The 27,889-nt window shown below is 40.1% G+C and overlaps 2 protein-coding genes across 7 annotated transcripts in view; one reads left to right on the top strand and one right to left on the bottom strand.

Moving 5' to 3' along the window:
• ssh2a (slingshot protein phosphatase 2a) overlaps positions 1-14,754 on the top strand; it is a 40,386-nt gene extending 25,632 nt beyond the window's left edge. For 2 of the 3 annotated variants that reach the window (XM_058744419.1, XM_058744417.1), the window contains exons 3-15: positions 6,342-6,454; positions 7,571-7,635; positions 7,707-7,828; positions 7,917-7,982; positions 8,079-8,144; positions 8,230-8,424; positions 9,839-9,932; positions 10,066-10,194; positions 10,501-10,547; positions 10,647-10,793; positions 10,874-11,074; positions 11,529-12,399; positions 13,061-14,754. In XM_058744419.1, the coding sequence (XP_058600402.1) occupies positions 7,597-7,635; positions 7,707-7,828; positions 7,917-7,982; positions 8,079-8,144; positions 8,230-8,424; positions 9,839-9,932; positions 10,066-10,194; positions 10,501-10,547; positions 10,647-10,793; positions 10,874-11,074; positions 11,529-12,399; positions 13,061-14,335 (3,252 nt within the window). In that variant the 5' untranslated portion in view covers positions 6,342-6,454; positions 7,571-7,596 and the 3' untranslated portion in view covers positions 14,336-14,754. Of the gene's footprint in view, positions 1-38; positions 652-6,341; positions 6,455-7,570; positions 7,636-7,706; positions 7,829-7,916; positions 7,983-8,078; positions 8,145-8,229; positions 8,425-9,838; positions 9,933-10,065; positions 10,195-10,500; positions 10,548-10,646; positions 10,794-10,873; positions 11,075-11,528; positions 12,400-13,060 lie in introns of those variants that run through there. The other variant, XM_058744416.1, reaches the window with a different exon arrangement.
• Positions 14,755-15,920: 1,166 nt separating this feature from the next.
• ankrd13b (ankyrin repeat domain 13B) overlaps positions 15,921-27,889 on the bottom strand; it is a 28,435-nt gene continuing 16,466 nt past the window's right edge. For 3 of the 4 annotated variants that reach the window (XM_058745522.1, XM_058745524.1, XM_058745525.1), the window contains 13 exons: positions 27,424-27,548; positions 26,959-27,004; positions 26,024-26,167; positions 25,575-25,797; positions 25,295-25,361; positions 23,421-23,502; positions 22,395-22,459; positions 22,146-22,276; positions 21,795-21,952; positions 20,630-20,806; positions 20,183-20,346; positions 19,656-19,732; positions 15,921-18,997 (listed from right to left, as the gene is read on the bottom strand). In XM_058745522.1, the coding sequence (XP_058601505.1) occupies positions 18,802-18,997; positions 19,656-19,732; positions 20,183-20,346; positions 20,630-20,806; positions 21,795-21,952; positions 22,146-22,276; positions 22,395-22,459; positions 23,421-23,502; positions 25,295-25,361; positions 25,575-25,797; positions 26,024-26,167; positions 26,959-27,004; positions 27,424-27,548 (1,655 nt within the window). In that variant the 3' untranslated portion in view covers positions 15,921-18,801. Of the gene's footprint in view, positions 18,998-19,648; positions 19,733-20,182; positions 20,347-20,629; positions 20,807-21,794; positions 21,953-22,145; positions 22,277-22,394; positions 22,460-23,420; positions 23,503-25,294; positions 25,362-25,574; positions 25,798-26,023; positions 26,168-26,958; positions 27,005-27,423; positions 27,549-27,889 lie in introns of all 4 variants that reach the window. The other variant, XM_058745523.1, reaches the window with a different exon arrangement.

The following is a 27,889-nucleotide window of genomic DNA, read 5'->3' as shown; positions in this document are numbered from 1 at the left end:
TTCGCAGCTGAGGTCGTATTCCCGCTCTGCACTGTGTCGTTGCGAGGGTGTCTAAAGTGTCGGCCGTCTGTGGAGTCCTGCAGTGGACCCTTCCTGAAGCACATGTCAGCAGCTCCTCCTTCAACTCTGTTCAAGCATTAGTGCGCCGCACCGCAGCTCCTACATACAGAGTGTGTGTGTGTGTGATGGAAGCGGCTCGCCGGCTCATGCCAAAGCAAATACACATGTAGATTTTTTGTTTTGTAGTTTTATACGTTCTCATTTGTTGTTTTATGCCCGATTAGGGGCTGTGTTTACCGGGTTTAAAAGAAACGGTGAACTTTTTGAGACTGTTTTGTTTGTTTTGCACTATTGCACTATTTTCAGGCCACGTCGGTGTCCTTTTAAGGCCTTATGGACGGGTCATTTTAATACTATTAGACTGGGCAAAGCATTTTTCACCCGATTTATTTTTATTACTCGGGGGAGAATAATGGCTGTAGAAGGGTCTGTCTGAGGATATCCGGCTCTCTGGTCCTCCGTCATGACCCTGGAGAGTGTGGCGATCACGGAGAGCTCCTCTGCCCGGGGATTCTGCTCCTGCTGCGGGGCAAAAATCATGCCGTACTTCTCCGACAACGCGGTCGCTTCTCAAAACCAGATCAACCAGCTGTAAGTAAAGTTACACTTATTCACCGCATTTACAAGCATAGTCGTCAAACATTACGCACTGAAGTCTTTATTAGTGTTGTTTGTTTTTATCACTGCACTGACGCTGATAATCAAGTCTCGAACTTTTCTCACGAATGCAATTGGTTACGGTAAATAATACACTGCGAAATACTTCTCATCACATCTGGAAGCAGAAGTGGATGTTTCTCAAGCCTTTGTGACGTAACTGTGTGTGTGTGTGTGTTGTGAAAGATGACAGTAGAGAGATGTGATTCACCAGCCTGTAGACGAAGTTAAATGATGAGTCGTACTACAACCGTGCCACAGCGTTTTACCATAACCATATAAAGTCATTAATATATTGTGATGGTGTCTCTAGTACTTTTTTCAGGAAACCAACTTAAGTAGAGGCGATCTGTAATGGCATGTTTTAATTGTGGTAGGTGATACAGGGTGTTTTATGTTTGTATAATTAAAATTTAAACACTAGTGTTTCAAAAGTTTGTGGCTCGTTAAGAAAAAAATACTTTGCTGAATTAAAGTATTAATTAAAAAAAAAAATCTTACTGACCCCAAAATAGTTTGATGCAGTTAAATGAAAAATTTAAATGTCAGCGTTATTTCGTAGCTTCTCATATTGAAAAATATATGAACATAAGGCAGTTTGATTTGTCCTCAAAGTTATTTCATATTCTTTTTGATTTGTTAATCTTTACTGTATCAAGATAGAGATCTGATCATGTGGTCTTTGATGCAAAGACCAAGTATAAATGTTCTCCAAATTGCTTTCAAGTTCTGATGGATATCAATGCGATACAGGAAGTGGTTTGAGTCACATGCAAAAGATGTGACTTGGCATAGTGTAAATGCATGAAATTGTTCAGTCTATACAAAAGTTCAGGAGCTCCAAAGAAAATGAGGTACATAAAAACTGTTTCCTTGAGTATCGATAAAGGTCATTTTGCAGAACTTGGTGAGCTGTGTCAAGTTCTGCAAAAATTTGCCGTTCAGCATTTGTACTATTATCAAAAAAGTGAACTCCGTAAATTTGCATATTGCACTGGGATAGATTGTAGATATGACATGTACCTGTTTTGTAAGTGTAAAGTACAGTATGTACCCCATCAGACAGCAGTCGCTCAAGATGCATGAAATGCCAGCATTAATTATCAAAATGTCTTGGTGGATCTCACAACAACCCTAACTGTAGCTAAACTGAACTCTTACGTCAATCGTTGAATTTGATTTGAATGAGATTTACTTTCATGTTTGCATATGTTATTTGTTTGCTTTTTTTTTTTTATCACTATAGCATAACACTGTAGTTTCGACCACAGCTTTTGCATATGTCCAAGACCCCAGACAGCATGAAACCTCAAAATAAACGTTGTGTACTAAATCCAATTGCTGTACACCCCAGCAGACTGTGAAATCTTTAGAGTCAGGCCTAAACTCCAGTCGATTGGTTTCTTTTGTTTTAGTGCATAGAACAGAGATATATGGCTTTGTTTTTAGACTGACTAAGCAGTCACCTGACATTTGTCATCATCCGTTTTTCTCGTAATGCAGAAGAATCAGTACTGATGTTATTTATATTGTGTTAATAGGAAAGACTTGACCACTGGGGTGGAGTTCTGTTTTATCTTGCATACAGTAGATATGAGAAATTAAATTTTCAGTGAACCTTAATCCACGTTGTTAATTTGCTTTGATCTTTCAGATAGGGCAGATGATACCTGATGGGAATTACCGTGTTGATATTTAAGCATATAAAAACCTCCATTACTCCTCATATACTGCCAAGGCAAACAAAGCTAAGATTAGGTCTGTGTTTGTCAGCGAGCTTCAATGATTAACTTGGGAAATTACAGGTGTGATGTACTGGAAGGAAGTTGAGTAGTGTGTTGAAACTTGCAGTGAGAAACAGAATTGCTGTACTTGCCTTGGCTTCAAACACTGTGACGTAGAGAAGCTGAACAACTTCCAAGTAAAGTTAAATATGTACTTGATGGGCTTAAGGGTTGGCATTGTTTTGGGGAAGTCTGATATGGTTTGTTGAAATAGGGCGTGATTGGTTTTGTAAAATTGCTTCCTCCTAATTCGTAGAAACGGTGTTGAAACATCAAACCCCAGCTGAGATGATGCTAAAGATGTTAAAGCAATAAAATAGTAAGTCCCATCCTCTTTGAGAGTGACAGCTTAGGCTATATAAGCTGTTATCTAACATCTAAAAAATGGCATAACATAAATTGTTTTAAACGCATCCATTGTTTATGGCTAAAAATTCTGATTTGTGTTTTTATATAGAATTTCAAACTGGATTTGTCAGTGTTATTTTAGCATTATTTATATGCTATTATAGTTTTAGTAATTTTAGTAAACTTATTTCAGTTAGCTGCCAAGGAAACGTTTCAAGTTAATCTAATATTTTTATTTTATTATTTCAGATTTATTGCAGTTGTTGGAAATGAGTTGTAATAGTTTGTTTTTAAGTTAAAATTTCGATAACAGGATTATAGGGTTAAATAAAATAATTAACAGGCTCATATTTAATATAAGCTCAGAAAAAGCGCACCTCAGAAAAAGCAACTCTTTTTCATCAAATTAACTTAATTTGTTAACCCAATATTATTTTGTACTCTTCTTGTGAAGTGCTTAAACACTTTTTTAATTATCAATATATTGCTTAAACTTAAAATAGAATCTTACACACCAAAATGTTTAAATTCACTTCATAGTTTAAATAGTAGCTTTTTTGGCCTCATTCACAGATATTTCTACTCTGGATTGACCCTCCACCAGAACCCCCTCCTCTCTTCCTCCAGTATAGTCAGTATGACTTCAATTGGTCACCCATATGCACCAATCAGAAAGCAGGACTGTGAACCAGAATAGTGCCTCGCTGTCTCATTTAATTTTAAAAACTAGGCCTGTAGTCAAAAGTTTTACTCTAGTGTTTGATTGTCCTCATTCGTGTTTTCCAAACCTTCCTCTATCTTTACATATCTCTCTTTTTGTCTATTTATGTCTCTTTATTAGTGGCAAGGGGCCTAATTTCTATCTCGGAAGGTGACAGAATGCCATCTCCTGCTCTCGCTCTGAATCTCTATCAGGCCTGAACTCATAAGGCCTTCAGCCCGGGCCTATATTTATCCCTACCCTAGTTTTAGAGTGACTAATATGGCCAGGGACAGGTGGGGGTCAGGCATCTTCAGCTTGTTGCGTGGCTCTCAACGGCCCCTTACATAGCGCTGATTGTGTCTGTGCCCTAACAAGTACTGTCCAGTGCTTCATGCCAAAAGATGACCCTCCCACCCTCTTTCATTCTCTCTCCCTAAGCTGTGTGTAGACGAATGCGGCCAGGTCATCTATTTCCTCTGTCTGACCCATCTAAATTCTCTTCTTTTTTGTCGTGTGTCGACGTGGGTGTGTATGCCCTTACATGTCTGCCTCGGTAAAATGCCAGTGGGTGGAAATTGCATCGCATGGCCCCAGTGCCCTCTCCGCTCCCTGCACACGGATACTGCGCAACTTGTTCTGCGAAAACCAGCCCAGTGTAGTTTCCCAGGCTGTATTCTTGACATGTCACTGAAATGGTGTTGTGTCAAAGCTTTTGGAGTTTAGTAGACTGCAGTTTGCACTCAGTATATTGGTAATTAACCTGAAGTACTTTTGTTAAATATTATACTCCATCTCAAACCATTTTACTATTTCTTTTTGTGTTTTTTTGTTTTGTTTATTAAGCATGAAGATATTATGAATATGCATTAATTGAGAGATTACATGGAGTATTTTTACTTTTTGAAAATTAATTTGGCACACCACAGGACCAAAATTTAATTAAAAATGGTGCAACAAAAAATATTGGCTTGAATATTTAGATTTAGATTTTAACTTAAAATGTTTTTTGCGAACTACCAGACAGCCAATAATCTTTATCACACCCTGATTTTGTAATAAAGCAGTTTGCATGCTTTCTGCACAAACTTGGAAAGTTTCATCCCAAACTCTCTTTCAGCTGTCGTGTTTGGTTACATGAGATGATATACAGTAGCTACCAACACTGTAAAAGTCCATCAGCATTCATTCAGTCTGCCGTTTATTTTTAGGTTTGTAAAATTAGCCACTACCCCATTCTGCAGCTCATATCCCCTCATGTGCTGATAGATGATGCTCAGAGCATGAAAGTGCAAAGTGCAGAGCATGGAGAGAGACCACACTAAACTCTCAATTTCTGTCTGTCTTGCTCTTGGTTTTTTGTTGTTTTGTTTAGTTTTTTGTTTTTTTCCCCTCCATATCTACAAGAGCTTCCTATAAAAGTATTTCACAAAGCATTTCTTAGCTATATTAATGTATAAATGTACATTTTATCACACCTGCCAATGGCAAGTGTGCCTCACGTACTGGCATCAAACTGTATTTTGCATTTTTATTAAAATACAAACTACTGTTTAAAAGTTTGGAGTCTGTGCTTTTTTAATAAAGTTTAAAATAGGAGTTTCAAATGTGATTTTATTCCTGTGACGGCAAAGCTGAATTTTCAGCAGCCATTGCTCAATTCCTTGATCCTTCAGAAATGATTCTAATATGCTGATTTGGTGCACAAACATTTCTTATAAATAGTTTATTTGAGGAATAGAAAGTTTAAAAGAACAGTATTTATTTGAAATGGAATTTTTGTATATTATAAATGTATTTTGATAGTGTCTGTCAAACTGTCGCTTATGATCGGTTAAATGCATCCTTTGCTAAATTTTTTTCTTTAAAATAAGGCCCAAAAGTAAGGGAAACCCATAAAAACATGAAACCACATCGTCTTGACCAAATATTTTTCATTTAATGTTTGTATGTTTTTCTCACTTACATCAGTGAGTGTAAAACTATCTTTTTTATCACTTGCTTTATAACATATTTTGTTTCCTAATAAATTTTAAAAGCATTTTTGTTTGCATTTTTGTGCTTAACAAGTGTTAGTCTTGGACCCTGGGGCCAACTATAAAAGAGAGAGGCCATGAGATAGACAGGACACGAAAAACTGAGACTAGAGAAGGGAGGAAACAGCTGGGTCAGGGGTGACTGGGATGTTGGAAATGAGCTCAGTTGAGCCTCAGTTTTTCTTTGTGTTTTTATTCGGGGTGTGACTGCCCGGGGCTTCTCGCGTTTCCTCTATTCTGCAATCCTTCCTCCCCAAAATTCTGAGACAGAGAGCTGGTTTCCATAGAATTACCCAGATTCCTCGGAAGAGTCAGACATGGAAAGTCCAGAGCCTGTGGCATGTGATACAGGAGCAGCAGTTTATGAGCGTGACCTCAGGTCACTGTAAGTGTTGAGTTGAAGGTGTTGCTTCGTAATGACAGCTGTTACGGGTCAAACGTCGCCCCGCTCCGTTACCGAGCCTCTGCCGGGCAGAGGCCACAGTCAAACTGATAAACAACAGTGTTTCCATAGTGATTTCTGGAAACAATCTCCCCCTTCACTTATTTCACAATGTTACTTTGAGGTCTCTTATAGAGCGAATGCAGATGTGAATGTTCGGTGGTCCAAGTTGGCGTGCATTTTATGTGACTGTGGCTTCCAGATATCAAATATCTGTACCATTTAAATGTTGACCATTTAACTACCTTTTCTATTTTAGTGTCATATGTATAATAATAATCTTTCTCTCTCTATCGATTTGTTTTTGTCATCAGTATCAGCGAGAACTTCCTAACTGTCAAAGGTGCCGCCCTCTTCCTCCCGCGGGGAAATGGCTCCTCCTCTTCTTCAGCACCCCGCATTACACAGCGGTGGAACAAACACACAGGTATGAAGTTCTCTTGACACATTCATTGTGTGATTCTCCAGCTGTCAGATGCAGCTCAATATAATGGTTATATGGATTCAGTTATGGAATCTATATTGTTTTTCAGTTTTGATTTGAGCTGTACCATATGGCAATATGTAAGACCATGGAGACGAAGGACATTTTGTCACTGAAGAATATTTTTGTGCATGCATTTGCATTCATGTTGATAGACATATTGCTGTGCCTGCAGATAGACAGCATTGATTTCATTATGAGACCCGTTAGCTTACAGGAATGCATTATGAAGGGGCAGTAGGAAATGTCAGTCATTATATAATACAGTATGCAGTAGTACAATTTTTTTTTTTTTTTTATCTTTTCTATTCTTCTATTCTTAACCTTTTTTTAATAACAAAAGTATGTCTTAAATTATATTGCATTAGATGGCAAAATAGTTTCAAATATTAAAAAAAAAGAAGAAAAAGTGTCAAAATGGCTCAGAAACTGCAATTTCGATGTGCGTCATAACTGATAAGATGATTGGAGTTTCCATTTCATGCTGATTATAAGGTGCAAAAACTGTTTGAGCTTGCTTTAAGCAACTCTCATTAACCTTTCTTGTTTTTAACTCTTCATTTTGTTTAATATTTCTATTCATGATTTACAAACTCGAGCTAATCAAACTCCAGTCTGACAAAGAATGTATGTCTCATATGGGAGGAAGTGAAATTGACCTCTGAGTAATTTAATGGAATAGCTCACCCAAAAATGAAAATTTTGTCATCATTTACTCACCCTTGTGTCATTCCAAACCTGTATGAGTTTCTTTCTTATGTTGAACATAAAATAAGATATTTTGAAGAACTGAACGTTTGTTGGTCTCGATTGACTTCGATAGTAGGGAAATACTATGGAAGTCAATGGGGACCATCAACTGTTTGATTACCAGCATTCTTCAAAATATCTTCTTATATGTTACATAACATAAGAAAGAAACTCATACAGGTTTGGAACAATATTAGGCTGAGTAAAGGATGACACAATTCATGGGTGAACTATCCCTTTAACTGTAGTATGCAAATGTCACAGCATTATTATCTGGGAGGTTTATAGTTGTTAATGGTTCATTCTCAGGTGACCTTCAGCAGCATTTGCAGACCATGTTCACTCTGCTGCGCCCAGAGGACACCATCCGCCTGGTAACTACCACCATCCAGACCTTATTAATCAAAACACAGGCAACAGAATGCTGATCGTGTCTCTATCACAGGCTGTCCGGTTAGAGAGCGCCTATACCCTGCGTACACGGTACATGGTCATCATTTCCACAAACGGTAGACAGGACACTGAAGAAAGTGTGGTTCTGGGAATGGACTTTGGCAATTCAGACAGGTCATTATAATGCAGATGCTCTGATACATTTTGCATTTGCTGCTCTAGAAGGTGGTGCTCATAACATGTGATCGTGTGTTTCCTGTAGCACTTGCACAGTTGGGCTGGTTTTACCCTTGTGGAGCGATACGCTTATACACTTGGATGGAGACGGGTGAGGCATAACGTTCACACTCAAACCAAGTTCTGCATTTTTAAACACAACTTTTACAAAGTGTTCAGACTGAACGTGTTGTATTCCTCTTATTAGGGGCTTCAGTGTGTCCACCGTTAACCGAGTCCATGTCTTCAAACCGGTCTCGGTGCAGGCCATGTGGTGAGTGTCTATAAAGACAGCTTTTTTCACTTTCATACTTTTTTAAACAGTGTTAATGGATTTTCTCTCTCGCACATACTCACAGGTCAGCCTTGCAGTCCCTGCATAAGGTTTGTGAGGTGGCTAGATGTCATAACTACTACCCTGGGAGTCTATTCCTGACCTGGGTCAGTTACTATCAGAGCCGGGTAACCTCCGACCAACACTGCATCAATGAGTGGAACGCCATGCAAGACGTGCAGTCTCACCGTGCAGACTCGCCCGTGCTGTTCACCGACTTGTGAGTAACGCACACCTATGCCAGCTATGCTAGCTTTTGCTTAGTAAAATTTATTGTATTTTTGATAAAATAAATGCAGCCTTGGTGAACAAAAAAAACTTACCAACCCCAAACCTTTGAACAATTGAGTAGTTCTCACTTTTTTTTTGTTTTACTCTGGTGTTGTGGAATATGGGTCATGTCCTTATTAAGCAAGGGTATTGTTATTGTGCTTTGCATATTTAGGGCCAAGTTAATGTTTACAAAACTTGAGTTCTCCAATAGTCAATAGTGGTGAATTGCAGTGTTTGGTTTGTAAATCAATCCTCGTTTTTGGAAAAGTGAGACATGTGTGTGCACATGGTCAAGCCGCTGTCTGATGCAAGACAAAGTTCAGTCGTATAGGCTGAGAGGGCAAGTTTGCATCAGAGCAAGACAAGGAGGCATGGCGTTCCCTGAATAGATTGACATGTTATTGCCAAATTGATGAGATGAACTCTTAACTTCTTAGATGCACAGTGGCCTGATTGTGTAATCCTTCCAAGATGTTGCCTGGACTGTAGGGGGGAATTTCCCCACAGTCGGAGGCATTTCCACGTGCATGTGTTTTTAAAATGCATGACTGTGGCCGCTTGCTTTTTATAGCTCCACGCTGAGATAGATTGATTTACAGTCGGAAAAATGGGCGGGATACATAGGTAGAGTGGCGGACGGATGGAAACAGGTGGCTTGAGCAGGGGAGTGAAAATGATCGATCTAGTTGAGCCATTTTTCCTCGAGAGGTGAGAGGACTGATCTATTCCTTTTAGACACCCTGTGGATTGGTGCCCATTGAATGCCTTTGAATTAGATTAACTGACACAGCTAAGGTAGTGTGATCATAACTTAATATGGGTGCTATACATGGATATACATGGGAATATGATGGGATTGTAACTCTACACTGTCAATCTTTTCTTGAAAGGTCAATCAATCTGGCATGTGTAAACATGTTTAACTTTCCCACGTAGGGGCTTTTTGCCATTCTGATTGTCAAACCCATTGCCCTCATGCACAGCCACCAGCTGAAGGTGTTGACCTATATTAGCAGTGTTTTTAAGGTTACTGGTAGTGATTTAAGAAAACAGTTCAGGCCCCTGGGAGCCAATCAGTGCTTGTGTTGCTATCCGTGAAGAGACACTTGTCCAGTGGTGAACCCAACACCATAGGCCAAGGGATGACACACATTTACCATTTGCACGTACTACGACGAGCTGGGATTTGATTTCAAATTGTTTGTTCAAATCAAACAAAAGCTTTGCTTTGAGGTCTTTGGTTTTTGTGAAGCCGTACTCAAACAATACCACACAGACATACAAAGACTCATACGAGGTGAGACACACCTCACATTGAGACCAAACTGGATGATTTATGATTCTGGGTTTTATGTATACAGGCCAACTGAGAGAGAGCGCACAGAGAGACTGATTAAGACCCGTTTGAGAGAGATCATGATGCAGAAGGACCTGGAGAACGTCACTTCGAAAGAGGTACAAACATCCATTGTGCATATTGTATGCAACCAAGTAAAACCCAAAAAAATCTTGATGTTTTTAATAATACCAGTCGATCTTGAGGTTCACATCAAAAATTGGTAACGTATTGGATAACTTTTCCCCTCAGATTCGCACAGAGCTGGAGATGCAGATGGTTTGCAACCTGAGGGAGTTCAAGGAGTTCATCGATAATGAGATGATTGTCATCCTGGGCCAGATGGACAGCCCCACAGAGATCTTTGACCACGTCTTTTTGGTTTGTCTCCCACCTAGTTGTCTATACTCTTCACTGAAGAGAACTAATCTACTATGGACTTTTATGACAAGGTTGTCCAGTCCTGCTCCTGGAGGGCCACTAGCCTGCAAAGTTTAGTTATAACCCCAATTAAACATAGCTGAACCAGCTAATCAATGTCTTCAGGCATACTAGAAACATTTAGGCAGGTGTGTTTAGGCAAGTTGGAGCTAATCTCTGCAGGACACTGGCCCTCACAGAGCAATTTTGGACACCCCTGCTTCAGGAGTATCAACTATAATATTCGATTTCTGTTTGTGTTTCCAGGGTTCAGAGTGGAATGCTTCAAATCTTGAGGAGCTCCAGAACAGTGGGTAGGTGACGTTATTATTCCAGGCCTCTCTTTTTCAACAAATACATCCGCTCGGCTGCATGCAGTCATTGTTAATTTTACCACCCCCCCACTTCCTCAGAGTTCGCTACATCCTGAATGTGACGCGAGAGATTGACAATTTCTTCCCCGGGCTTTTCGAGTACCACAACATCCGAGTGTATGATGAGGAGGCCACAAACCTCTTGGAGTATTGGAATGACACCTACAAGTTCATTTCCAAAGCCAAGTATGTAGAAAGACTGCTTCTCCTTTGAAATTCCAGTCCATCCCATGGAAGTGTGCTTTAATGGAACTCTTGTCACTCAGGAAAGCTGGGGTGAAGTGTCTGGTGCACTGTAAGATGGGGGTGAGCCGCTCTGCCTCCACCGTAATAGCATACGCTATGAAGGAGTACGGCTGGGACCTGGAGAGAGCCTTTGACCATGTGAAGGAACGGCGCTCTGTCACCAAACCAAACCCATCCTTCATGAAGCAGCTTGAGGAGTACCAGGGTATCCTGTTAGCCAGGTATGGGCCACGCACGTAGAGCCTTAGGTCAGAATGAATTTCCCTTCATCCCACACACCCTTGCCTTTTGAATAAAGAGCCAAAGAATAGACTTACTGACACACATTGACCTTAGGATACTTTTTCTCTAAAAAGGTCAGCAGAGAGCAAGGTTGGAGTTTCCATTGAGTAAATGCTCTTTTGAATTAATGGCGTAGAGTTTCGTTGCCGTTGTGATCTAATGCACGTGTATTATGCAGGTCTCTCCACATTCCTTTTGTTGTGCAGCTTTTACTGTCATACTTGCCTTCGTGTTTGTATTCCCATTTACACACCCTGAACTATTTTGTATGTTTAAAAGATCAGTCACCACCCTGTGATTCAGCCTACCTTTAATGTTTCCATCACATTAATGAAAGACGTTTGTCTCACACTCTTGTCTCTTTCTTTCTCTTTTGCTTGCTAATGTTTTCAGCAAACAGAGGCATAACAAGCTGTGGCGTTCCCACTCAGACAGCGATCTTTCGGAGGCTCACGAGCCGCTGTGCAAGGCATCACGCTCGCTGGACCGCTCAGATCCTCACAACAACAACGGTCCTCCTTCCATTCAGCAGATGCTGGGAATTGCTGTGATAGAGTCCCTTACCAATCCACAGTCTGCTACGGGCAACACTCATACCAAATTGGGTGTGTCGCCCTCTAAACTGGTACATGAAGACCCTGTTCTCCCGCCTCGTCCCAGGCAACGAGCGGCCACAGTAGTGCCTGAGCATAATATGGCTAGGAATTCTCGTTTGAACCTCACGGTGAGCGAGCCTGTTGCTCGTCACCATCCTCTTCCCTCTCTACATGTCCTTTCACCAGAGGAGGGAGAGGGCAATACAACCTCAGACCTCGGCACCCAGTCATCTCACCATGTGCCTGAGCCAAAAACAGACTGTGTTGAGTTATCCCCAAACACACCTGATCAAAATGACTCTTATCAAGTGTCACAAACTTTAGAACTATGTCTGGAAAGTGTTGTCAGTAAAGATGAAGGGAATCTGCCTTCTCCAAGCACGCCCGAGGCTGACAGCCCCTCAGGAGCCCCTGCAGCGCCCGGGCTGGACTCCAGTGATGATAACAACAACCCCAACACTGCAGATCTGGGAACAGCAGACGACTTTGTGGATGCTGGTGCATCCTGCCTTAGCACAGATAGCATTGACTTCTTTAGTGCCAGAGAGAAATTCCTCTGCCTGTCCCAGGATAGTCAGCCTCGCTCGTTTTCTGAAACAACCTCTGTCTTGTCACCTCAATCCAGATGCACCCCACCCTTGGATGATTCCAGTGAGGTAGCTGATGAGGTAAGAGTTGGCCATCACTTCAGAGTTCATTGCACTTCCTGATTTGTCAGGCTTAAAGATAAATAATAAAACACAAATGGGAATGACTCATTTGTTAATCTAACTGTAAATGATACAGGAAGTATGAGAAAGTGACACCAGTACAACACTGCCTTCTGCTGGTCTAATCTAGAATTGCACTTAAAGAGACAGTTCACCCAAAGATGAAATTTTGTCATGGTTTACTCACCCTCATGTCGTTCAAAACCTGAAGTCGGTCAAAATTTGGGCTTTCAGTTAAAATTTCAATTCTCTGAAACTTTGTGTGATGATAAAACCAAATTTTGGCATAGTATGGTGAAAAATGTCCATTCTACTGTAGCTTCAGAAGAATATAAAAGCGATCGTTGGGCTTTCTGATAGCTGAAGCCCCCATTCTGAAAAAACATGGAGCTCTGGGCAGTTCTTGTTTATGTACCATGGAAGAGTAAGTTGAATTTGGGACAAAGTGAGGGTGCTTAAATGATGCCATGATGAATGAAAAGTATTTTCTTTTTAAGGTGAACTATTCCTTTAATGTGGTAACATTTTACGTTAATGTGGTAAGCTCTATTTATTGTGAGTGAAATGGAACAATGCAATTACCTCTCGTAACCCAAATTTTTGCATTTCTCCTTCTTAGTGCCACGCCCACTCAGAGACCAATAGCGATGCCGTGCCCCACCTCCCTCACAAAGACAACAGCGTGTGTGTGCGTCATATAGTTACTGAACTGGAATCCATATCGCACACCTGCAGTCCACCACTGGCACGCAACTCGCCTCAAACGGCTACACTGGAGGAGGTGGATGAGGAAACGGCTTCGGTTCCTCATTCTCCCACCGACAGACCCTCAGGATCCGTGCGCCGGGCCACCAAGCAGTTGGAGCTTATACTACGTCAGGGTCAAGAGGTTCCTTCCTCTCGGTCTCCTCTTCCTTCCCCATGTTTGGACTGTTCGGAGCCACACTCCAGTAAGCCAGAGGGCACCGCAGCTCTGACCTGCACTGAGCCCCAAAAGGCTCCCGATGGAAAACTAGATGACACAAAAGTGCTTGATGATGAGGATTCTGGTATAATCCCTGATCCTTCCTTCTCGGTGTATCTTGAAGGGAGCGTTTCAGTGGAGGCCGACCAGATCACTTTGAACCCCACTCTTGAGCCCAGCTCTGGTTCTTCCTCTCTGTTGTGGTTAGAAGGTGTGACCGAGCTGGAGACAGATGTGGACTACCCGTTGAGGCCCCATGTCCGACTGGCACGTAGCAGTGAGGACTTGCAGAAGATCCAGGAGACTCTTCGAGAGCTCCAGGCGTTTTTATATGAGGCTGGAGGACTGGGGTTGTGCACTGGACAAGTTGAGGAGAACCAGTCGCCTGAGGACAAGCAGAACTCGATAGATGGGGAGCAGCGATTGGAGCCCAAAGCACCTGCAATGTGGCAGAGAGCTATGGAAATCGAGGCCCGTATCAGACAGGCCGGACTCACCCCTCCTTCGCTCATGAAACGCTCTGCCTCACTTGCTAAACTGGACAGGCTAGAGCTATCTACTAATGACTTGAGTGACTGGGACTTCCACCCGGCCACCACAGGGTTTCACCAACCCTCCTCTTCCTCTTTATCCACCTTTGACTCCTTGCCACAGACCCACAGCCACGATGATGCCCATAAAAAGCAGCGCGTTCTACCTCAGAGCCCTGATTGCGCCGTTCAGGCGGGCAGGACTGAAGGCTCCGCCCACCTCTCACCCTCATGCCCACAGCAGATTCAAGTGGGTGGAGCCAGTCCGCTTGAACACACCCCCGTCCAGCCCACCGTTTCGGTGTCCACGCGACAACATGTGAAGACTCACCCCGTTCGTCGTTTCCGCAAAGCATTGGACAAGAAAAAGACAGTCACTGTTTTGTACAACACCATGTGACCACGAACTTTCACACGCTGGTTTTAGCCGGCGTGAAGGACTATCTCAGACTACAATCAATTAAAGTTTCATTCAGTGAAGTCTAAGCTAAAATGTATGCTACTGTAGGTGTGAATGAGGGCATGTGTGAGCGAGTGAGTCTACATCAGTTTTGTGTTCAGAATCTTTCAGGTAGCAACTCAAACAAGGGGGTTGTTTCTTAAAACATGCACTTTACGCTCTTGTTTTTCTTTTTTATTGTTTCTTTTAGATAGCATTTTTATTTGAATATTTTTTGCACTGTCTTGAACAGTAGAGTTGACCATGTCTGACAGCATGTGGAGTCGTGATTCTGTTTGAAACCAAGGTAAAGTTGATAAACCTTTTTTATCCTGTGCTTTAGCTGTGACTTATAAAATAAAACTGCACTATTTTAAATATTTTTGTCCATTACTCATTCTGTAGACAGGTTAATACATTTAGGATTGGCATATTACAGTGAAAATTTTACACAGTATTCTGATGGTGATGATAATTATTATTAATGTACTATTACTAATTTTATTATTATTGTCATTTGAATTTGGCTAAAGAGAACGGTTTACCCTGCTCTTTCAGTTCTGTTTGAACATTAGCGCCACAATGTGGTGAGAAGCAGTACTGCATTATGGTAATACTGTGGTTGTGTTTGGGTATTACTGTATGTGCACTACATGAGAGCCTTTAAGCATTATTGTAACATTCAGCTTTTTCTTGTAATTTATTTGAAATTACGTTCATAATGTTTAACCATGCCAATTAAGCAAGCTGAAATATTCTGAAATCCTTTTACCAAAAGCTGTCAAAATAACTTGTAACATCTCTTTGTGGCCATTATGTTGCTTGACTGTTTGCTTATGAGGACATGCTTGATGCATATTAGTGAAATTAATGAAAGAATAAGCTTAGTCTGTTTCACAAGAGTCCATTTTTAACTCCATCTGGGACCAGTGGCTATTATGTTTGAATATTCTCATCATAGTACCTGTGCCGACTGACTCTGATTAATATTATTCACTGGGGTTGACTCATCACATAGCCAAAGCTTCCTCTAGACTGCTGATTCATACTGGAAAAGGCACAGCGATGCTTTAAACTCCCCCCCGATAGTCCCAAAATAATCATGGGAAAGGTGTTTGAAGCTTTTTGCAAATGACAAAAATCTATTTTAAAATTGTTTGAACCTCCTGGTGGAAAATTTCACCTGTAACTTATCTTTTAAAAGTGACAGTACATATTTAGCAGGCCTTGGTGATGGACACAACACAATTATGTAGTTATCTGTCATTTAGCAGTCTCTTGTTTTCAGTGATGCATGCTAATCACTGATAACTAAACTATTAAATATGAAATAAAAATAAAGCTAACTGAAATTAAAACTGAAAATATAAATTAAGGCGTATATGTGTGTGTATATATATGTATTATAATATTATTATAAAATATTATTTTATTTAATTTTTTTACAAAACGGTACTATAGCTGTACTATAATAATGCCATGGTGGTTCAAGGTATTTTCATAAAATACCATGCTATATGCAAAGATAATGACACCCATTCCCAACGCTTTAAAATTCATTTTAATTTAGATATCCTTTATTCTGAATGCCTTTCAGTTACAAATGTGAACCATATATTTCAGTCACATACAAACACAACAGCAGCACTCCACACAAACCACAGCATCAACCAAATGAAAAAAGGTTAAATATAAATAATGCTTTTATAATATGTTTTACTAAAACGTTGAGTCATATCAAGCATTTCTTAATGACTGAACCCAGCATTCACGAGTCGCACAATCATAAGATCAAACCTACGTGTTTATTAGGAGCTCTGTCTCCAGATACCTTCATCAGATCCGTTTCCTTTGAAAACGGACGCTTAATCCCTTGTGCTTTAGCATTGAAGCTTTTCAGATGTTAAGTATGGCCATGTTTCCTAATTTGTTTTTCAGATTCACCTGATAACATCAAACCCTGAGGGCAGTCTCTCAGGCCCAGAATAAATCTGACTAAGGAGAAACATCTATTTTAAGATTCTCCAATGAAACTTTCCGCTTCGTCTTCGCTCAGGGCATTATCTCTGTGAGTGATTCCTCCTTTCATGTTTTATTCCAGAACTGGCATCCCTTATGAAAGCACAATTAGATTTTTGATTAGCTACCGCAGGTGTTCCAGTCATGAGACAATGAGCTCTGATGGTAATGTTGAAGGAAGCACTGAATGGAGGCTGAGAAAGAAACGTTGTTGACGAGTGATTGAACAGATGGGTGAATGCATGTTGTGACAATTACACTGATTAACGTACCCAAGAGTCAATATGAAAGATCAACTTTAGCACCATTTGAAGTAGAGTGCACGCACTGTGTCGTATGCGAGTAATGTGTTTTTTTCCCAAAAAGTGCGTTTAGGACACATTTTATGAATATTGCAATGAGCATTTGATTCAGATTCAAAGCAATCATTTAGTCATAAACGACATGTACCTGAAAATGGCTTGTTTCACTCAGTCTTCTTATTAATTGTCAAGTGTACCATTACAATAATTTCTCCAGTGTTTGAATCATTCTGGCTAATAATTAAAAATCATGCCATTGACAGTGTGCAGAGGGTTGCTGCCAAACTTCTGTCATAACGTAGGGTTTGGCATTCACTTTAGGGCGCTTACACATTAGAAAAAGTGTGGTGGAGGATTTTATGGACCGGATTGCGCAAAATCCATTTTTAGGGTTAGAAAGAAAGATGTAAATATATATATATATATATATATATATATACTGTAAATATATATATAGAGAGAGAGACAGATTTTAATCTCTTTTCTATCATGCTACTACACGCCATCCAAGATTCACACTATTGGTAATGTGCCTCTATTGTATAAAACTCCACGTGGTGCTCACTGCAGGGTCAAATGGGTGAAGCTTGACCTAGTCCAGCTCCACCTCTGTGGACCTAATGGGTGGAGCTTGACCTAGTTATGTTTAGGGATAGGGTTATAGTTAGGGTGTGGTTGGACCTTCAGGCTCCACCTATTGTGTCCAGGGCTGGATGCCAAGCTCCACCCATTGGCTCTGCAGCATGCACCTTCTCTAATAGTGTGCACACCAAAACCAAATCGAACATTCGCGTTACTTGCTCTAGATTCTTCGCGGGATGTTTTTGCATCACTTGCGCAAATAAAGTAGAACTGTTGTGCTAGTACGGGCGTCCCAAGTTCGAATCCCAGCTCATGGACCTTTCCCGATCCTGCCCCCCTCTCTTTCTCCTACTTTGCTTCCTGGCATTACTACCGTCCTATCAGAATAAAGGCAAAAACAAATCTTAGAAACATAAATAAATAAAAATCGTTTTCTGATACAACTGGATGTGTCAAATCGGACGTATCAACAAGCTCTTCTCTGATTTGGATTACGCAGCAATGAATCATGTCCAATTCACATCATTTGCATCGGCTGGCACAAATCCATGTGTATTTGTGTCTTTGCATTGGCTTTCTATGTAATCTACTTGCGCAGATAATTAGATTTGCTTTTGGTCTGCACACACCATAAAACTTCCATGACAAGCAGAAAAGTGAGCATCACTGGTCCCTTGTACCATACTTTTCCATATTCGCCACCTACTTTCAGAAAGAAAAGAAAAACTTTTTTCGTATTGGTCTGAACAGAGAAATTGCTTGCGAATCTCGGACTGAATTTTTCATGCCGAAATTCAGTCTTTGAAATCAAATCGGAAAACATTTTTTAAAACCCTCCTGTATGAGATCCTCAGAGGTTAGCGATTAACGAAATTACATTAACCAAAAGTTGTGTTATTAAGCAACTTTGGTTGTATAATGGAAGTGTCACTTTCACAAATCTTTACGTTTTTATTCTATGTTTTTGTGAATGCAACATCCCCATCAAGAACGATGGAGCTGCAGCATGAACTCTTGTGTGTAAATGCCCTCACACATTCTGTTAGGAGACATCATGGCTCCTCAATCCAAGCGCAGTGAATCTGATGTGTATTAGCAACCAAAATTAATGTTCGTCCATAATGTAAAACTGAAAAAAGTGGCAAGATTCATCCAGAACTCACACCTACTGGTGAGTATGCAAGAACTCTGGGCGAGTGCTCGGATGATGGCTTTTAGAAACGATGTCAAGGTACGCAGTGTGGACTGTCTCAGTCATAAATGCACATTCACACGTTAAAGAGACCAGACCGGCGCTGATCAGTCAGTGGATTGCCATGAGTTTAGTAGTTTGTGTTTGTAAACTTGCAGTGAAGACAGAGGTTTCTCTGTGATTCTGAACGACTCATTCGAGACTGGACCAGAGATCGGCCCATTTTATCCAGTTCTTTGGAAAGAAGAGGGTGGGGCATTTGGGAACAGTCAACGTAGTTGGTTCCAGATCCCTAGACATGCTCTCCCACCCCTCAGTTCCCACTAACCCCGTCACTTCTCCATGAGTGACAGCTGGATGATACGCTGCAGTTCCTCTTCCTCTCGTCTTTGACGTATCTCCGCCTCTTCCTGTTCACGGGCGGACAGCGCCATGGCTAGACGCAGCTGCTCGTCGTAGCTGCGCGGTGGCTTATTGGTTGGTGTGCTGCGAGGGCTCTCCACAGGGCTGGGTTTGTGCTGTGGGGTTCTGGGTAATGGAGAAGAAAAGCAGTGACTGAGACTTCTGCTAAAAGAACATGGTATTTTTGTCAACAGTAAAATCAGCAATTTAAGTATGGATTTATTACATTTTAAAATGTTTTTTATTTTAAAACGTAATTTATTTCTGTGATGCCAAAGCTACATTTTCTAATGTGCTGAATTTATCAAGAAACATTTCTACTTATTATCAATTGTTCTCCTTAATATTTTTGTGGAAACCTTTGTGGTTTCTTTGATGCATATGAAGTTCAAAGGAATGCCATTTATTTGAAATAGAATTTGTTTTTATCATTATTAATGTATTTGTCACTAGCAAACTAGAGATTATCTATGTGTGGTTGTTCTGTGCTAAAACTGAAACCTTAAAGAATAATGACGTGAATAATGACTGTTTCGGATTCATCTCGGCTGCCACAGACAGTGCATCTTAGCCTGCTTTAAAACTCCATGAAGAGCAAACGAAGGTGAGGAGAGAGAGATGAAAACCCTAGTGAATTTCTATGAGCTTCACTGAGGCTGTGTATTGACAGTCAAGCCTGTGTCAATAGCTCCAGTAAATGTGATGAGAGTGTGACGCTGTCTTTGCCTATTGTGGGTGAGATGTGACTACAGGAGATGGTAGAAGCAGAATACTGACTGCAGACCTTTCGTGCCGGCTGGGGTCACAGGACAGAGAGTGTGTTCCTGGCTTACTGTTGGTCAAAGCCTCCCAGATCGTCACCTGTGAGGGAAGCGGAGAGATCAGGTATGAGTAAACAAGTCTTACACCATGTTCCATGCACCAGATGAGACGCATTAAACGGACAAATTATATTAACTGAATCTCTTTCTGGGTTTTTGTCCTAACCAGGAGCAGCTTGGCTGTCATAACAGGAAATATGGCTGCTGTAGGGTACTGCAGGGATGAAGATTAGTTGTTGTAGAACATTTTTTAATTCATTTGCCTTATAGGGACTTTGAATATATTATGTATATTAAATATCAAATATTCTCAGACTGACTCATTTTGTGATGTCATGCAGCATTTTTGGATTCAGTAAGGACAGAAAAATTATTTGATGCCATGTGGTTTCATGCTTGGTAAGGACATGGTGTAATAAGATATATTTCTGTAATTTGTCATCATCTATGTGTATCTGTTAACATGCAAGTGTGTGACTGCATCTCAGACCTGGTCATATTCTGATCCAGCCTCTATCAGGCTCTGCTGGATGGCGTACTGTAGCAGATCATCTTCCTCTTCTCTAATGTTCTCCCTCTGGTTTCCTCCTAAAATACTGTAGCCTCGCGGAGCCTCAAACACACAAGGTGGGATCTCTCCTCCGCGACACGAGTCTGATTTATACACAAACACACATTCATGAAGCGCAGTGCAGATTACTGTAGTCAAATGTATTGATCAACAGATCTGAGTTACATCTGTACTACAGGCAGCGCTATAAGGAATGCGATCATTAAACATTTATCCAATCAATTCCTCTCTGGCCATTAAAAATGGCAAGTGCTTTGTTTGAACACTGTATTACTTTGTAACACCATATTTTTCAAGCTGATCATCATCATGAATGGTTTCTAACAGTTACATTTCCCTGCTGGTTAAAGGCAGGTTGATTCTTACTTGTGGAGCTGGAGCTGGACACGCTGGAAGAGTCACTGCCTGGAGATGGTGTCTCCGTCCTGGGGCTGTCCTTCTGTCCGTCCCCTTCTGCATCCACTCGGGGCAAACCACCCTCTTCACAACCATTTAGGTTCCCAAAGGTGATGCGAGCATTAAGGATGTGGTAAATGGGAATTTCTGTGGTGAGATGGTATTGTTGCATTAGCCCGATAGTTTAAAGGAATAGTTCACACAAAAATGAAAAATTGCTGACAAATTACTCACCCTCAGGCCATCCAAGATGTAGATGGGTTTGTTTCTTCATCAGAACATGTTTGGAGAAATATAGCATTGCTTGCTCACCAATGGATCCTCTGCAGTGAATGGGTGCCGTCAGAACGAGAGTCCAAACAGCTGATAAAAACATCACAGTAATCCACAAATAATCCACACAACTCCAGTCCATCAATTAATGTCTTGTGAAGCGAAAAGTTTATAAAAAACAAATCCATCATTAAGGCATTTTAAGTTGCTTCTGGCCAAAATACTAGTTCATAATCCATAATAACACTTCCCGTGAAAAAGTCCATCTCACATCCTTTCACATCAAAATCCACCCACATATTTGTTTTGGACTGTTTTTGCTTGTAAACGGTGCTTGATCTGTGCATATTTCTCTCCTGATTCAGATGAGACAACTTTTTCAAAGCAATATTATGGATAGAGGATTCATATTTTAACCAAAAGCACTTTAAAAAAAAAAACACTTAATAATGGATTTGTTCTTACGAACATGCAGCTTTTCATTTCACAAATCATTAATTGATGCACTGGAGTCATGTGGATTTCAAATGGATTACTGTAAAGTTTTTATCAGCTGTTTTGACTCTCATTCTGACGGCACCCATTCAGTGCAGAGGATCCATTGGTGAGCAAGTGATATAATGCTAAATTTCTCCAAATCTGTTCTGATGGAGAAACAAAATCATCTACATCTTGGACGGCCTGAGAGTGATTACATTTTTGGGTGAACTTTTCTTTTAAAAGTCTGTGTGGCTGTAATCTAGCCATACTTTGGAGACAAATTTGCTGAAAAATTTTAAGTTAAAAAATGTTAAATCTGGCAATTTTACATTTTTTAGACACATAGTATGTTTCTCCTCAGTAGTTTCTTTTCCTCTCTTACCTATTTTGACGGGGAAGCCAGGAGGCAAGCGCAAGTTGATGAAGTCCCTAAGCTTGGCGAACAGTGCGTTGGAGATGGCCATGAGGTCGATGATAGGAGCCACCTGCTCCGGCAGAGATAAAGGGTGTGATTCACACAACCACAGCTTGGCTTTGAACCTGGGGAAAAAAACATACTGTACAAATAAGACACCTGTGTGACCTCATACAGTCTTAGCACAGATTGTGAACTCTTTTTACAATAAGCAGCCACTCAGCACATGATACAAACTGCATTGAAATATTAAAGAACCATTTTATTTAGAATGTGTCTCAAAATGAAAATGAAAGCAGTGTTAGATTGATACACTACCTTTGTGTTTTGGTGGTGAGGTGACAGGGCAGGCCGATGTCTCTCTGAGTCATGTTGGGATTAAAGTACTCCTCTGCTGTCACGGCAAAAGGGTTTGTTGCAGGACATGATATCTGAGTCACCATAGTGTGCTATAAAACACACACGCGCACTTTATTTTGAGGCTACAGAAGTGACAAAATACTAGAAAAGCACTTTAGATGTCTTAATGATAAAAGAACAGATTCTTGACAGGCTCCGTTCACTCACTCCGTTGTTAGGCCCCATGTGCTGTTCAGCGATACCCAGGAAGGATTGCAGAGGAGTCTTGCCGCCTGAGACAAAAGCACGACACACAGCAGGTCACATTACAGAAGACGTGCACAATCCCAAGGATTTGTATTACATCACAGTAACCATACACAAGACAAAGACGCTGTTTGTTTGGGAATAATTTGAGTGGGCATAGAAATACTGAATCATCATATTCACTACGGCATGCCCACCAATATTCACACTCATTGTTTTTTGTTAAAAAAAATAGCATATGCATTTTAAAAACAGAATTTCTTTATCTGTATTTTTGTCCTTAAATCCTTATGCTGCTTTTATTTAATAAAAAAGCACAGTAAAAACAGCAATATCATTAGATACCATTACAATTTAAAAATAACTGTTTTCTATTTTAAATCATAATTTAAATCTGTGATTCAAAGCTGAATTTTCAGCTGCCATTAGTCTTCAGAAATCATTCATATGCTGATTTGCTGCAGAAGAAACATTTCGTATTATTATCAGTGTTGAAAACTGTTGTTGTGCTGATTAATTTGTTTGTGGAAACCATGACACACTTTTTTCAGGGTTCATTGATGAAAGTTGAAACTTTCTATAGAATATTGAGAAGATCGGGATTTATTGGAAATAGGAATCTTTTGTAACATAATACATGTCTTTAATGTCATTCCTTCTGGATAAAAGTAGTAAAATATATATATTTTTTCAATCTTATTGTCCCCAAATATTTGCACAGTAGTGTTTTGATTTAAGAAAATTATTTTCTTTTTTTATATTTAGATTTTATTGCATTTGTTTCAGCATTTGCTTACAGATAAATGGTACCGAAATTCTCAGAGAGTAAATATACACAACAATTAGGTACATTAACCAAATTAATAATAATAATAATAATATATACTAAAAATAATATATATATAAAAAATATATCTCAATGTCAATGTGAGCATGTAAAGATTTTGATTTGAGAGACAAACTGGTCAGTCCTTCAGTGAAACGTACCTTTGGGTTTTGTTTTGTGCTGGTCAGTGAGATGGTCAGTACGTGTTCGTGTGATCAGCTCAACGTTAGAAGCACAGTAAACCTGAAGCAAAGACATGAGAACATGAGTTTAGTTCACTCTGTTTTTATAAATTGTTTTTTAATCTGCCACATTATATCCCTGACAGAAATACAACACTCCCTCATCCCACACGAGAAATGCTGTTCATGGTCTTGACATTTCAAATTATGGAGAACCTTAAAGCAGTGTTAGAATTTTCTGAGCATTACAGTGAAATGCTCATATTGCATCTAAAACTCCCTCTACGTGATTGTAGCGTAGGCCGTTTAGCCGGTTGAAATGGGAGCGGTCTGGTTTTGTCATGTCGCCTCTCTTCCAGTATATAATGGGTGTAACCGAAAATTGTTTCACAGCAATTGGTTCCTTTCCAATCAGGTCAGCAAATGAAAAAGTTTGCAACTGTGTAACACTATGCGAATCAAGGCATAAGTGCATGAATATTAATTGGGTCACAGAGTCGTTGCTTGGTAACCTTCCAGGAGTGTCCAGTCAAGTACCTTAATTAATATTCATGAGCCAAGCCTTCACCCATAGTCGGATTTGTCAGTTTGCCAGCTAATTAACACACACTTTAACAGCCTTCCTATTAGCCAAGGATAACTGTCAAGATAAATAAAGACATTCAACTTGAAAAAGCTTTATCATCTAAGGTGTTTAATTTCCTTTGTCATGCATCAGTGCATCTTTTTCTGAATTCTGATGTGATTCTTAATTTAATTCTTCCAAGCCTGTTCATACATATACAAGTGAAATCAAATTTATTTGTAGAGCGCTTTTCACAATACTTATTGTTTCAAAGCAGCTTTACAGAAAATCATGATGTTAATGTTTATAATACCTTAATATCTCAATGCCTTATAGTCACATTTAGCAGATTAGAGCTGGGTGATAATATAGTTTACATTTTGCAATAATGCAAGAAATCAAGCAGTTGAGATATGCTATATAGTATATATTGCTCCACGCAAGTATGAGGATAAATTTGGACATATATCCAACATTATATAAAGAGCTGTGCGATAATATAGTTAAATTTTGAGACAAAAAATAGACAGTTGATATTTGCTACTATATATCTCTTTACATGAATGTCCTGTATATATGTGGATAAAGTTGAATATAGTATGAATCCAACTTTATATATAAAGCTGTGTGAAAATACAGCTTACATTTTGCGCCGATATAGGCCTAAACAATCACACAACTGAGATTTGCTATATATTATATATTGCCTTACGTGAGTGTGCTGTATGTTTGCAGGTAAAGTAGGCAGGGCTGTAGATAGTGGGGTAAAAGGTGGTGACGATTATAGGGGCCCAAGGCTGTTGGGGGCCCCCGGCGATTTTAACCAGCTGAATGGGGCCAGCGTGAAATATGCATGGGACAGTTGATGGACTGCCCGATCGGTCATTGCTGTGCGTTGTCACAAATGTTTATCATTTGCACGTGTATTAAAGTCCTGCCAGTTTAAACATTCAAGCGATTTTAAAGCTTTCAAGCGCAAGAAGACGCAAAAGAACTCAATTCAGTTCTCACAAGCTAAGTTCTGTGCATATAGCGCGCAAGCCCAGAATTAAGTTCTATTTTGCTTCTTCTTGCTCTTGAACAGACATATAAGCCTTGCCAATTTGAACCGATTTTAAACTATTAAAAAGTCTGAAAATGCATTTCTTTTGCATTGTTCTTATTTAATAGATCTCATTATAAATTGTATTATCTGCACAACTTTAATGAAAAGTTTTAAACCCAAATTTTCAATATGGTCTCAGACATTTAAATTCTACTGAATGCTGTATTGTGACATAAGCCGTACCTTTGCTTCGTACCCATTCACCACCTCCGTTTTCTCACTACGCCAGCCAAGAATGCCCGTTTTATTCCTGCAGAGACATTCGGGCACATTACCAGGTTGCTAACATGCCGTACAAACAGAGGTGAGTCCAATATCACACATTTTATGATGAAGCTTAGCCCAAAAATGCTTGCTCACACTCTCGGCTTCACAGTAAAGCCACAATAAAGGGTTACGATGCCTTTGCTTTTAAACATTTTAATTGGCGACAATGACTTGCCAATTGTTATTAAGTGCTCACCTCTCAAAGGAGATGTTCCTTGTGTCCAGCTGTGTCGCCACCACGGGAGCAGATAGACGGGCCGCCACTTGTTCGTCGCTGGGCTGCAGCGCCCCCAGAAGGCTTAAAGCGTTTGTGCACGGCCTGGTGGAGGGCGAGGCAGGAGAGGAAGAGAGGCACGGCAGCGTCTCACAAAACACCAGCTGTCTGTCATGATCCACTTCCATTACCATGGCGCTAGAGTCTGAATGACAGGTGGAGAGAGAGACCAAACGGATGGAAGCCAATTAGAGACTGTGGCGAAGAGAGACTGAGGTTGTTTCCATGCCAATGATGGCTTGTTTGAAAGAACACTGAGCGAGAAGTGGCATCGAGAACAAAAGCAGAGATCAAACCCAAATCTGATTTGAAGGCAGCAGACGGTGAAAAATAAAGGTCGTTCAGTGCAGAGAAAAAGCCATTGCACACACCTTGACCCCTGAATATGAAGCTGCGATTGCCTCTTTGCCAGGTCATTTGCTCAAATCCCATGAGCGTCGTGTCCACCCGCAAACACTGGCCGCTCTTCCATACCCGATATGTGTCACTCGGACAGATACGTGACACGAGCGGAACTGGAAATAGAGGGAGAGTTCAACAATAGCAGGACATGAGGATGTGGAAAGAGGAAGTCACTGTCCAAACATGCCATTTACGTTATGGCTAGACGTGTGCCAGTATTCGGTAATACGATATATCACGTATATCACTACACAATGCCCTTGATATTTACTGAAAATGTTTTGATTCTTTATTGTTCCATTATTTAACACGAGTTAATTCATTAGTTAACATAAACTGCCAATGAAAGATTCTTCAATAGCATTTATTAATCTTAGTTAATTTCAACATGTAATAACATGTTATTAAAAGCAAAAGTTGTACATGTGCTATTTAATTGACCTGAACCAACACGAACAGCTGTAAGAATAGTAACTTCTTAATAGTGCTGTCAAACGATTAATCGCATCCAAAAACATGTTTTTGTTCACATAGTATACGTGTGTGTACTGTGTATATTTATTATGTATATATAAATACACACCCATACATGTATATATTTAGGAAAAATATGTTACGTTTATATATTAAATATATTTATATATAATATAAATTATATGAATATAAATATATACATGTAAATATTTTCAAAATATATACTGTATGTGTGTGTGTATTTATATATACATCATTTAAAAGTCCGGATCTTTCTGTTATATTAAAAAAAGTTATTAAACCTGTTATGACAACACTTTTTGCAACTTTTTTCCAATATCGTAATAATACCGTATACCACGATAAAAGCTTCAGCAATTATTGCAACATGAAAATTTGATACCATCATATGCGTACATGCGGCACCTACCCCAACTCGTAAACTCCCATTTCATTTCCACGTAAAAGTCCTGTGCCTGAAAGACAAGAGGGACAGAGAAGGTTAGAATGAATGTGAGCGTACAGTGGGAGGGCGAAAGCGCGAGACGGATCGTTCTGCAGCGAAACACATGAATAATAAAACTCCCTGAGAGATGAGGAACGGGGAGAACCAGAGAGCTCACACATCCATCATAAACAAAAGGAAAAGAGCTACGGGGTGCCTAGGGTTTAAGAAAACTGGAAAAAGAGAGGTCTCGCCAAACAAACAACGACGTAGACCCAGCGGTTTCCTATAAACCTGTTTGTTTGTGTATCTGTATGCATGAATCTACTGGAATGAAGGGCTCAGGTGTGCAGGCAGCAGGTGGTTGTTAAGATGCTGTTTGTTAAGCTGGTGGCTTGTTGTTTTGTCATTAGCAGGTTCGGGGTTTATTAAGGCACATCTGGGGCTGACCTGTCGGAGTCGCTCTAGCAGGCGTGGAATCCCCGCCAGTCGCTTGGTGGTGCGCTGGTAGTCACGGTAACGCAGCACCAGCCGCACCATCTCTGGGTTACGTGAGCTGATGGCCTCCTGCAACACTGAAACAGAAGGTAAAGGTTAAATTGATACTGAAGTTAGGGATGTGTGATATATTTACTTTTAGAATAGCTTTGTCGTCATCTAATGCTCACTTAAAGAGTTACTGATAGATAGATAAATGAATAAATACATTTTTCATACAATGCACTATAATGTTAAGATGCTGAAATTGACCTGTATACTGTAACTGTAAGTAGTAAATAAAAAAGATAATTGGAGTACGTTTTACAAGAAAATACTATTTCTGCTTATGTTTAATCAATGAATTTGTGAAATTTACTAGCAATTTTTAAGTGAAAATAGTTTCTACATCAATTTTTTTCAGTGTAGCAAAATGACT

Source organism: Onychostoma macrolepis, chromosome 15 (assembly GCF_012432095.1).
Source record: "Onychostoma macrolepis isolate SWU-2019 chromosome 15, ASM1243209v1, whole genome shotgun sequence".
NCBI lineage: Eukaryota > Metazoa > Chordata > Actinopteri > Cypriniformes > Cyprinidae > Onychostoma > Onychostoma macrolepis.
This window is presented reverse-complemented; position numbering and strand designations above follow the sequence as displayed.